This window comes from Balaenoptera physalus, assembly GCF_965194825.1.
Source record: "Balaenoptera physalus genome assembly, chromosome: 3".
NCBI lineage: Eukaryota > Metazoa > Chordata > Mammalia > Artiodactyla > Balaenopteridae > Balaenoptera > Balaenoptera physalus.
Genome location: NC_138890.1, coordinates 110,734,408 through 110,747,563, shown reverse-complemented (window position 1 = coordinate 110,747,563; position 13,156 = coordinate 110,734,408). Strand labels below are relative to the sequence as shown.

Sequence of the window (13,156 nt, the reverse complement as noted above, 5' to 3'; positions counted from 1 at the left end):
TTTGAGCATTCTGCAGATATTTTTTCTGTCTTTCCTTTTAGATTATCACTTTAACATACAACAGGTGAACTTTCAAAGTGTGATATGTCTGAACAAAACTGTTGGGCAACATTTGGAAAAATATACCCAGAGGCAACTGATTGAAGATGGAACTTCCGTGTCAGACACAGAAAATCCAATTCGGTTTTGTCATTGAGTCAATTTTTTGTGTTTATTGTTGCAAAGACTTCATCCTGCAGTAATGTTGGAATCACTTCTTTCCTTGAGGGCTATTGATATTCTTGCACAGTATTCTGGGTTTTTTGTACTTATTGTCATGTCTTTAAAAAGAATGTGAGAAATTAAGTTAAAATAAATATCTTTATTCAAGTATTTATAGTTATGGTTATTTCCACTTATATCTCTATATATTTATGGGTAGATTTTTAAATCTTGTGTATATTGGATTAACATCATACAATTAATCCTGAATATAAAACTTTCATCAACCCATAGTCGATTTCTTTCTTTCTTTTTTTTATGTTCACAAAAGGTGACAGCCTGAGGTAAGCTGTCCTTCTCCTGTCCTATTGGAGTTCTGGATTAATTCCTATCCTATGTATTCAAGGAAAGTAATCTTACATTGATATTAGGCAATGCATTCAAAGACAAAAATTGTTGCAAATCACCATTTCAAAATTTTAAAACAGAGCAGCTATTTTTTATCTGGAATAAAATTAGCATTAATAATTATTTTTCTTTGTTTTTTTGATTTCTTGTTACACTTGCAAAAGTTAAAGCCTATTTTGGTGTTTTAAAAATCCCTTGTAGTTGCATAAAAAGATAGTTTATGAGATGGATTATTAATATATAAATATTCTTGCCATCAACTAGTCTTGACCCCATATTGTCAAAGCCTAAAAGGTAAGTGATCATTCTGAAAACCTCATCATATGATTATCATATAGCAATCAGAGCTCATCCACTTAATATTAAGATTCTTAAGGACAAAGGGTCTGTTTATCCTTGAGCATATTGTCCTTCTTGTAAAATTTTCATCTCCATAGCCTGCCCTCTGTTTGGTACCTACTATATGTACTTCTGGCCTCAGTTCAAATGTTGCTTCCTTAAACTCCCCAAAACAAAACAGGCACCCCTGTCATGGCTCCCTCTTCTTTTCGTTCATGGTACTTATCATGTTTTGTAATTAGACATTATGTAATTCCTGTTTTTCTCTCCCACTAATCTCTATACTCCATGAGAATAGGAACTGAATTTAACTGCCATTGTTGCCCCAGCTCTAGGGGGTGGCTAGTGTTGGATCCAACTTGGTGAATGAATTAATTCATTAACACATGTTCTGAAAATTCTGTACATAGTTAAGAAAAACAATAAATATTTGTGGCTAGTTTATTTATTGAACACATAATTATATACATTCAATATGTTTTAATACTGGACTTAACACAATTTTCTTATTAAATTTATGTCTTAATTCTCATCTTTACTTCCTTATAAACACCTTTTATTTTTAAAACTCTTTATTTTAATCAGAATCTCTTATATTTTGCTTTTGGATCTATGTCATAGCTGGATATAGCAGAGTAGAAATTTAGTGTTAGATAGGATAAAACTATAATCTCTGACCATCTATATTACATAAGAAAATACTGAAATTATTTTTCCACTGTTAGTTCCTATTCATCATTCACTAAAGTACTTGATCAAATAACAGTGACAGCTTACGATAATTGTAAACATGAAAACATAAAGAAATGAACTTAGGTGTTTGTGGTTCAGAAGTATGTTATAATGTCATATTTTTCAAAAACTAAAGCAACTCCTATCTCCTATAAAGGCTTTGGTTGAATTAACAATATTTGTTTATTAAAAATTATGTTAATGCCACTGGATTTCCTAAATTTATGTACTTGTAAAACATGGTATGCAAGGCATTAAAGCTGACTTCTCCACATTTTGTTCTCAATACACACAGTCAATTACTAAAGATAGGCAGTTGTTTAAAAATTTTAAATTTCACAAAATTATAACAAAAGAAAAAGGGGACTAAACTGGATTTAACTTTTTAGATAACTCAAAATCCTTGTGTCTACTTATTTATTTATGCAATTATTTGCTTTTTACAAAATGTATTGACCTAGGTATTTTACTAAATGGTTGATATATAGGTTTCTCATTCCAGTTCATCACCATTGTCCTTTCAAGCTGTTTATGAAAATGGCTATCTGAACACTTGAACTTACATCATTTAAAAGTGACAAAGGAATATAAATTAGAACTTAAATTAGAAGAGTATCTGTAATACTATAATAGATATTATGGAAACATCTAAACGATTTTCACGTATCAATCAAAAGTAACTTCAATTAAAATAAAAAATAATCAAACTTAAATCCCCTGTAATAGAAAATGAAGAATAAAACTAAAAAATAACTGAGATTTCTCAGAGTCAATGATAAGTTGTATGAACCGTATATGGAAATCTAAACTGAAATTATATAAATCAAATGTATTATTGCCTTAACTCACCTGTAAATATTAATTAGGAAATAATTAGTGTGAAAATTACAGGCAGATCCCTTGCCAAGTATTAAAACATTTGTTGTTAACATCTGAACTAATTATATTGTTACTGAAAATGTTTAATAGGTGATTGATAGGTATAATAATTATTACCACATAGTTAGGCATTGTGTTATAATAGATAGGGTTAAATATAAATTTATTCCTTACAAAGTAAAAGTACTTAATAGCTATATTAATTAAAGACATACATTATAAAGAAGTCACATAATTAAAAAAATAATATTAAAGTAGCATCTCAGCATAAACATCTTACCTTTAATGGTTTAATTGAAAATGAATAAATATACTTAGGTTTTTAAAATGTAGAATATCATTAATATTAAAAATATTTCATTTAATTACCCTGATAAAGGTAGTAATAATAAATTGATTAAAATTGAAGGTATGGTAAATATGAGAAAAATGCAGAGAAAAGGTTAAGATCTGAGAAAAACAAATCTTTTGATGATAAGTAGACAGATATCAAGATCAGTCTGTCTACACCCTGAAAAAAGCAACCTCCAAAATTACCACTTTTATATTTTCAAGGCTCATTAGTAGTAGTAGTTGGTCAGATCATAGCATTCATATGTCTGTTGATTATTTGAAATGAGTGAGAAATAAATAAGTGATCTCAGATAAACTATCAAGATGTCTGCATGTAGAAATGGCCTAAAATGAGAAACAGATCCCTGTCTACCTCTCTTGTTTCAAATCCATTTGCATAACCCCATTGCAAAATATACTAAAACTTAATTAACCCATCAGTACAAATAAGAAAGAAGTGGCACAAGTGAGGCAAATATAAGTGCAGCAGCCCCAAATTAGAATGACAGCTTGAATGTGAACACAAGGATAACGACACTTCGGTATGGGTGTCCTCTAACCCCCCAGCAGTTAGTCTCCATCATTCTCCTTTCCCTCTCTCACATGAAATATCTGCTGAAACAAATGGCTTCTCTCCCATTATTGCAGGTGTAAGCTGACCTAGTGGACCCCTGTGGGAGAGCATACAAAGCCTGAAGAAAGTTCATCAATCTTACCTCAGAGTAGAAGTACGCAAATTGGTTATAATCTATGTAATGTCAACTCCTAAGATCCTAAACTCAATCAGCTGGGAGCTAGCATTACCTGTAACCTGCAGGTGCTTCTATATGCCATGTAGTGAGTGAATGTTCTACGTTCTCAATGCATATCACTAAATCATCACTGTGGCAAGATGCACTTTCTTACTGTGGATTTTCTAAACATTCTAAAAAGCCACAGAAAAAAAGTAAAACCATAGCCTCAGAAACCTAGACAATGGGAAGAATCAGAATCCTTAATTTATTACATACTCTTATAAATCAATACAATAAAAACAAATACCCCAAGAGGAACATATTTTAGAGTGTACCTTAGGTGACCTGTTCCGATATCTGTCAGGGCACAGAGATGAACAGAGGGAACGGTAGAATGTCAGAGCATACGATAGGTTAAGGGAGGCACCTCACTATCACATGCATGTTCAGAGAGCAGTCTGGATTTACATATAAATATTTTACAAATATAAAACCAAGTCAGAGAAAAACAAAGAATTTCATTAAACGCAATAGCAAAGACACTAGATGCAAACTAATGGCCATTAAGTTCAAAGTCTATTTCAGTACATCCTTCCTAACCTATCAGGTTTCTTTCTTTTCAAGGGTATTTTCGGATGTGGTGACCTCAGTAAAATCTCTGATGGAGGGATGAATAGGCTTTAGTCATTGGTTTCAATTTCTAGCTCACATCAAGGTCTCCTTCCATTTTCAATAGGTAGGAAACCAACTGGCTGTCTAATTGCTCCTTGGTCAGTACAGGGGGCAAAGGCTGACTAGGCAGCCATATTCAGGTCCCATAAACCAAAAGAAAAAAGATGCAAGACCTGGGCCTGGGTGGGCCAAGGACCAGTTGAAACTGAATTTAAGTTAACTTAGTGGGTGGTCAGTTAAATGCTTTATAGGAAGGTTGCTAGGTTTGTCGATTGGGTGGCTATTGGTCATCCAGTTGTATGATCAACCCGCTTACACATACTGTCCTTTCCTTCCATTCATCCATGCCTGAAGCTTCCTTTATTAACTCATGCTCCATGTCCTTCTCAAATTATTTTTAAGCTTAGAAATATTTCCCCCCATCCAAGGTATTTCTTTGATATTCACAATTTCATTATTTTAATGAAGTTTTTCAGGACTAGGGTAATGAGAATCTCCAGATCATCATTTTGTTTATATACATAACCCAAATAAATTCTTCAATAATTTTCCTTGTTTTATTTTATAAATTACCATTGTCAAGGAGGAAGAAAGAGAGGGAAAGTGAGAAATAAAATTGTTACTCTGGCTAAAGAGAGAGAGAGAGAGAGAGAGAGAGAGAGAGAGTGTGTGTGTGTGTGTGTGTGTGTGTGTGTGTGTGTGTAAGAGACAAAGTGGAGGTGGAGGGTACTTTCAAGTTTATCTTGCTCAGCTCTATCCAAAGAGATATCATTCTCAGTTTAGAGGAAAATACACTGAACTGGGAATCACAAGACCTGGTTCTAGATTCCTTCCAGTCCTGGTTCTGTCACTAACTGTGAGAACCCGGCAAACCACATAGCCTATGTGTCTCAGTTTCTGTGTCTGAATTCTTATCTGCATTTGCCTTTTGAATTTGCATAACGTTATGATGTTCTAATAGTATTATATACATCAAAGTAGTAGCACTATGAAGTTTCTATAAGCGCCCAACAATTATTAAGCTACATGACTATTGTTCTTGTTAGCGTGAATTTGTGCCCAATTCCGGTCTCCTCTTACTGACTATAATCCTGTTACTACCTCTCCTTAGGTTTTTTATTTGTTTTGGAGAAGGTGGGGTGCTTTGTGCCTCTTTGTAAACATTTCAGGCAAATTATTATCCTATAATCTGATCCATCATCTCAAGACCCTACTGTCTTAGGCTTTCAAGAAGACAAATAAATAGCATGTAAAACTCTTACTGATGTGTTGGCCAGTTCAACATGAACCCTCATGAATCTCTACCTTTTATTTGTGACAAAGGTTATCTGGTTAGAACGCTCTGAATTTACTGTTTGAAACAGAGTAACCACTCTGGGAGAAAATTAGGTCATATGCACAACTCAAAAGCCAAAATGTGATTCATGGGAGAGATGTACTTGGGTCTCTGAGGAACTGTTGACCTCCTTTGAGACCACAAGGCAACCACTCCTATGCCTATCATGCTCTAAGTGAGACCTATCCTGGAGAATAGATGCACATTAATAACATTAACAACAACAAATATGAAATGTGCCATTTCAATACATTATGAAATCTGGAAGCAAATTATTATTGATTTTGGCCCAGATTCCATAATAAATGGAGGCTATGCAAATAAAGGTTTATATATATATGAATACTTACTGTATTGACAATTTCTTCCCATGAATTCTCCTGGGCACTCACAGGAATAGTTAGCAACAAGGTCTGTGCATATTCCACCATTTTTGCAAGGCTCAGCTTCACATTCATTAATATCTGAAGAAAATAGAAGAGAGGAAGAGAATTACTGGTGAAAAACTGATCAGTTATTAGAAGGTTTTAGGCGTTTCAAATAAAACAAAGTTTAAATAATGCTGTGTGTGTGTATGTCTCTAGTCAATAATATAAATGGTGCCTACAATCGACAATTTATTAGCAATCAAATTAAATCCAGTTCAAATGGAATTGAGAATCCAAATCCAACAGAACTAAACCACTCTCCTATCCTGAAAATAAATATGAATAGTTTGGGGAAATATTCCACGTATCCTTAGAATTAAATCAAACAAATTAACCCTGATAGAGAAATGAATTGGTATCACAAGATCTAGAAACCTCCCCAGCAGCAACCACTGCCAATTAACACTGTCTCATTTCACCTTAATTCATTAAAATTCTAACTGACAGAGATGTTTTAGTTTCTAAATAGTTCGCCTTTGATGAATGCGATGAGAAGTAAATTGGAGTTAATAACTAAATCTTGTTATATGCAAAGTATAATAAATGTAAATGATGATCACTTCCTAATCTCATTCAAGGGTTTCTAAAGTTAGGAGGGCTAAAGGGACTTACCTTTTATATATCATTATTATACCTGATGCAAAATCATACGAAATATAAAACATTCAGCAAATTATACTAATTTCCACGCTAATTTTGGACAACAGGGACAACATATGGGATTTTGAATGAAAAAAGAATTAAAGACTAATTCAGTCAAATATCAATCGCTGATATTTACACATCATTTCGTCTAAGCTCAGCACCAAGCTAGGTTCTGTGGGAGCCAGTAAAGTAATTGGAGGACATGCACTGCTCCCCATCACTCTCCCTTCCTATCATCTATCTCAATTGAAATCCTGCTCTGCTCTTACTCCCACAACTCCTTCTTACATATCTAAATGGTGTTACTTAGGGACTGTCTGTTTATGTGCCTTTCACCCTTCCACCTAGTCAATCTGTGAAGTTTACAAATGCAGCACCTGTCCTGCACTGTTCTTTGTACCTCCACAAATGCCATACTCTATCTGGAAAACCACTAGTGCCCAATAAATATTTCTTGCTAAAATTTATAACAAAATAGTGGTGCAAACAATCTGAAAAAAATTATTTCAGATGTGTAATGTGTCTTCGGATACACTACAACATATCAAAAGTTATTCTGAAGTCCTGGGTTTTCATAGTGCTTAAAACAATATGATCATTAAACTACCCCCTCAATATCAAACAAGGACAAAATACTAGAAAACCTCTATTTTGCCCTTTCCTTTAACTTCTTTCTTATAAACAGCATCTCCTCCTGGAAGCAGATTTGGTAATCCTTTCATTCTAAGTTTATGGCAAAGTTTGGTCTAAATTTCTTTAGGCAGGTGACCACTTTCTCTGAAAAAACCATCCCTTTTGGTTTCTGGTCAAGTGCTACAGTTTGAGAGTAGAGACAATTCATGACTGTGTTCAGAGAGAATCTGAATAATTTGAGCATTTTATAATATCAAACAATAGGATAAAATCAGAATCTGATCATCTCTAAAAAACAGCTGTATACTATAAAATATAATAGACTCACAAATATTTGACACTAAAACTCTTAAGCAAGAAGGAAGGAAGGAAGGAAGGAGGGAATGGAGGGCAAGGAGGGAAGGAAGAGTATGTCACTTATTCGTTTTCTCATCTGATGAAATATTTAGCTCTTTTTGTCTTAACAAAAATTCACTTTTTATTTATATTGGACTAACATGCAAAATATTTTCATTAAACTTTGAAAATAGCACAAAAGTCACTGTGCTACTTATTTTCTTATCAGATGAATGTCAGGAAATGGCAATGACTGGCTACTTTGGAACATGCTTAATATGTCTTTCCCTGTATCCTATCTACTACAGTTTGTTTTAGGTGAGATATGTCAGAGCCTGACAAGAAGTTAAATCTTCATGTCTTAAAGAATGCATTGCCTTATTTTGTAAAGTTAGACATAAAAAGCTACTCTTTTATATACTTATAGGGAAGAAACTGAGTACTAATTAATGTCTGAAAAAGAGCACATAAGAGAAATAGAATTTGATCTTAGATTTGAAGGAAAGTTTTAATTAGGATTAATAAAAACAGGATGAAGAGGGTATTGTATTTCCAAGCAGGGATCCAGAATGAGTCACAACTTTGAAAAGAAGCGTTCATGGTATGATGGTGTGTTCAAGTACACAAATAGCACAGTTTGTCTGGAGGACAGAGTGGGAAGGGGGGTGCTGGGAACCAAGTCTGAGGATGCAGATAGGGACCAGATTACCATGAACTCTCAGTGTCAGCTGAGGGAACTGGCCATTCTCTTTTGGCAGTGAAGGCTTGGAGCCACCTGCGAGGGTATCCTCTATACCCTTGTACCCTAGAAAGATTTATAAAAGCCATATGTGGGTTGGATTTAAGAAATAAATGAAAGAAGGCTGGACAGAGACCCACCCAGGATTTGATGCTAAGAGGTACAACATATGTTTTAATTCTCAGGTAAGAGAATTACCTTACCTGAACATTTCTCATTTTAATATTGACCTATATCATGAGTAAAATCAAACCCAGCTCTTGCTGCTTTGAAATGTTAATAGAAGGAAGTTTTCATAGTTGATGATGTGAGATTAAGAGTTATTATATGTACTATTAAGGATATGCAGTTACCGTTGTTCTTTGCTTCCTCATTTCTTCTAAATTTTTACACGATAAGTAGTACTTAACACATGAGAATGTGAATTTAATTGAGACTAATCGACCTTGGAACGTCTATCTATTTGTTCATCAGACCAGGTCTACAATCATCAACAATGGAAGTTAAAATTAAGAACATTTGTTTCTAAAAATACAGTTACACCTTTACCCAGAGGTTAACATGAGGTGGAATGAACTGGAATTGCATTTGCTGAAATGAAAATGCTTTCTAGCCATACTTAGTTTGTGATTTAAAAAAAAAAAAAAAGATCCTCTACTGTTTGTAGAATTTTGCTTTTTTTTTAAACCAAAAAACTACCTTGATCTAAATTCATAAAAATAAAAACATTATATTAAATGAGTTACATATTTTAATATAGTAGCAAAATAAGTAAAACATTTCTGCCTATGTACACATCTAGTAACACGTAGGCTCAGATAACAGATGCAAATTACACAGAAGCCTTTATATATCAGTATAATGCAAGAGTTCTTTCAGCGGTGAAGGCTATTTGCACTGTGATTAACACTGCAATCTAAATGGAAACAGACCTCAATTGGAATAAATCATGTTTAATTAAAGACTAGATATAAATACTCACAGAATATAATGAAATGAAAGTTAAACATCTTTGTAATAAATCACATACATATTTCTTTGTCACAGATCATGACATTATCATTTCCAGAAAAAAGTCCTCATCTATTCCAAATATACTGGGATATAATAAATTATTTTATAACTAAGAAAAATTTGACATAGCAGTTCCATACAAAATAGGAATTTCCATATTTGGTCATTTTTATAGTTCATTTATAATAATAATAGCTATCATTTTTTGAGGTTTTTAGTTCTATGACTGCTTCCTGAGAATTATTTTTTAAAAATAACATCATTCAAAGCTAGATTTTATAATTAAGACACCCAGCTGAGTCCTGATTCCTTACTCTGAAAACATAAATTTTTGCTGTCCACCCTCTAGCTGACTGAAGCACAGTGGTAGGAGCTGAGCATGATTTCCAGATACAATCTCGTGATGTGTGTGTGTGTGTGTGTGTGTGTGTGTGAAGGAATTAAAAAGCAAAGCAAAACAAAACCAAACAAAGCAAAGCAAAGGAGGGAAGGAAGGAGAGGAAGAGATGAGAGAATAGATAGTTGGTCACAACAGCATGCATATCTTTGAAACAAAAGGTGCTCTAAAAGGATGTCCAGACACTTTTTCTGTTGTAAATACTTACATAGATTCATTCATATTATATGCATAATTTAGTCTCTTTATCTTTACCATTATTTTGCCCTTAGCCCACCTTATACAGATTTGGGAAGGTGTGCTGTAGTCTTCCCTCTTAGGCTTGGCTTTTTGCTAACAGAAATAATGTCAACCCATGCACCCTCTGGAGATGTCACTGTGAGAAGCCTCCTCTAGTTATTGAAAAAGACATATATTCATTAAGGTCATTCTGAATACTCCTGAACTTATACACATGTGCAACATGAGAAGTGCTCAGTTACTCCTAGTCTTTTTTTCTGGATCTTTGTCAGACCATCACTGTGCAAATTACAGCCCCAAAGCCCATGAAACTGACTTTGGAGTAGTAGGCTGTCAAAGAGTTTTTGAAAATCAAAATTATATTTGCTAGTTCCTTTATCAGTGCCTTCAAAAAACAGTGGCTTCTCTGGGCATGATTTCTCGCCACAGAAATGATGTTGCTTCTTTTCAGATCATTATATTTAAATATTCAGAAATCCCATTCTTCATTATAGACTCCACTAGCTGGTCAGAGAGGAAATGGAGATTTGCGGAGTCTAATTGCTAGGGCATCCTGTGGAAACTTTCAAAATTAATCGATTAACTAAATAACTGATTAATTAATTAGTTTTCAAACTGGCTCCCATTTGTAATCTGCAGAACAGGAATGATTGCACATTGCACTCTTGGGCCATCAGTGTCCCAATTCACCCTTGAGTCTCTCTAGAACTCCTGAGGTGGATGCCATCTGGCCCCAGTAGTTCAACTACATTTACTTTGCCAACTTGGCCTAGAATATTTTGAATATTGACCACCATTTAGACTAGGACATCCAATCCTTTTTAGGACAGAAATCCATGTAACCTCCTCTTGAGTGGAGGAAAAAAGACAACTTAATTCACTCATGAAACTACCTCCTTTTGATCCCCAAGTATATCCGGGTCCCATGAGCATCAAGAAAGGAACAACTGATTCTCCGGCTGAGTACCCCCGTTTTGATATATTAAAAGGACACCATAACTAAGCCCTTTTTTTTCTTTGCAAAGATATAATTCCTTGGCTTCCTTATTCCCTTCCCTTGGGCTGTCTTTCCTCCTGCAATATTGTTATTGACTGTTAAATAGCCCGCAAGTGCTTGTTTTCGAGTCTGCTATTTTTGATCCTTTGTAACCCATCTTCCCTGGGCTCCCCATTAGCTATTAAATATTCTCCAGACTTCCTGTGAGTTACTGCCTTTTAAAATTTAACCTTTTATATTTTTTCTTACCTAAAGTCTATGGGTTTTCAATTTCTCTTTTAAGGCTGAATAAATTATGATGAATTTCTAGTAATTCTGTCCTCCCACTCAGGTATTGAATTTAATTACGTCATAATCAGAACTATCTACAGGATTTCCCAATCATTTTGGGGGCAAGTCAGTATATTTTTAATCTTGTGTGCTTGAGCTCTGTTTTGATCTGGCCTTTTGTTATATTGCTAGTAATTTATTTTAAAGTAGCAAATTAAAATGAGCATTCTTGGATGAGAACATACCACAGGCAAACCTTTTACAATAATTTACTGATAACCTTCATTTACCAAGAACAATAGTGTAAAAAAATATCCAAGAGGTATTTAACCATCACCGCTTACTAACAAAGATAATACTCTATGCTCATCTGTATCCTGGCCTTCTCACATTTATTTTGAGATCTCAATTTTAATGCAAGAAACTTTGTTATTGGTATCCAGGTAGGGCCCAGTTCTCTAGGATGTCTCCGTTTAAAATTATTTCAGTAAGGCTTTAGTTGTCTTAATTAGTTATTTGGCCAGCAAGATAAGACAGTTATTCCAAGATACTTATAAAGTCAAAACCAGGGAAGATAGAAGAAGGGTTGGGGGAGGGATAGTCAAGAGGGTGATATAACTCAAATATTTGGGGCCTTGAAGAAAATCATAAATAAAAGCTACATGAAAAAACACAGTAGAAGCTAAAATGAACCAATGCCTCTGGTAAAATTTTTACCAAAGAGCAAACAATTGCAAAGAACATTACCTTAGGGGTATGCAGCATAGTAACTTGACCTGCAATAAATATTCATTGATTGGTAAGAAAACTGAGAATACCAGAGACCTGGGGGATCATCACCTGTACTGTGACAGTGAGTTCCTGGATTTGGGCAGATGTACCAGCCTACTTCTAAAGCGGTTCTATTAAGGAGAATGGATTTAGAACAATGCTCCTCTTAAAAGTTAGAACTTTTAAAATATACCAATGCAAAGCCTCCACACCAGAGAGTCTAATTTAAATGGACTTGGGTGGAATGAAGGCATAAATATTGTTTTATAGGAGTCCAGGTAGCCAGGGTTGACAAACACTGCATAGAACCTCTGTGTATGAAGTCCATCTATCCATCCACCCATCCTTAGTTCTCTGCTAGGTTCTAAGAATGCAAAGGTTAATATATCATGGACCCTTACTTTTCTCAAGGCTCTTATAGTACAGGAGATAGACGAGGAAATAATCAGTTACAGTACAAAGTGACAAGTGCTCTAATGAATGAACGCACAGTTTCTCAGAGACTTCAAATAGCGATAACTAAATTAGTCTAGCAGGCTAGAGAATGTTGAATTTTAGAGGTGTCTATCTGACTGCGGAAAATGCTTCTGAGTTATGTCAAGTTATAACTAATTACTCTGTAAAGTTATTTTTCTAAATTAATATGCATCTCATTATTCTACATAGCCGAGAGTGACTCCTCATTTTCCCATACTTCTGTGCTCCAAGTATAAAACTCATATATTTCCTTTTATTATATATGTTATAATTTGTATATTTTTGCATATTCATAATGCTTTATCCAAAATCAATCACTCTATTCTGTCAAATGCATGTTAAATTAGTTTGCTTGCAGTTCTCTCTAGTTTTAATGGTCAATACTAAAGATCACCTATTTTGGATTTTTTCCATAGTGAGTTATCAGAAATCCATAACTGGCTAAAATGAGATGGGATTCACATGGGAAGCATAGCTATGATTCACATGGTTGCTTTCACACACCCATTCACTCACTCATTCATTCATTAAAACTTTGATGAGCACCTTCCATGAATCAGGCTCTAAAATACTGA

At 34.3% G+C, this 13,156-nt stretch overlaps 1 protein-coding gene across 2 annotated transcripts in view; it reads right to left on the bottom strand.

The window, feature by feature from the left end:
* EDIL3 (EGF like repeats and discoidin domains 3) overlaps window positions 1–13,156 on the bottom strand; it is a 432,319-nt gene that overhangs the window by 179,900 nt on the left and 239,263 nt on the right. For both annotated transcript variants that reach the window (XM_082458169.1, XM_082458170.1), the window contains one exon: window positions 5,985–6,098. In XM_082458169.1, coding sequence (XP_082314295.1) covers window positions 5,985–6,098 — 114 coding nt within the window. The remainder of the gene's footprint in view (window positions 1–5,984; window positions 6,099–13,156) is intronic.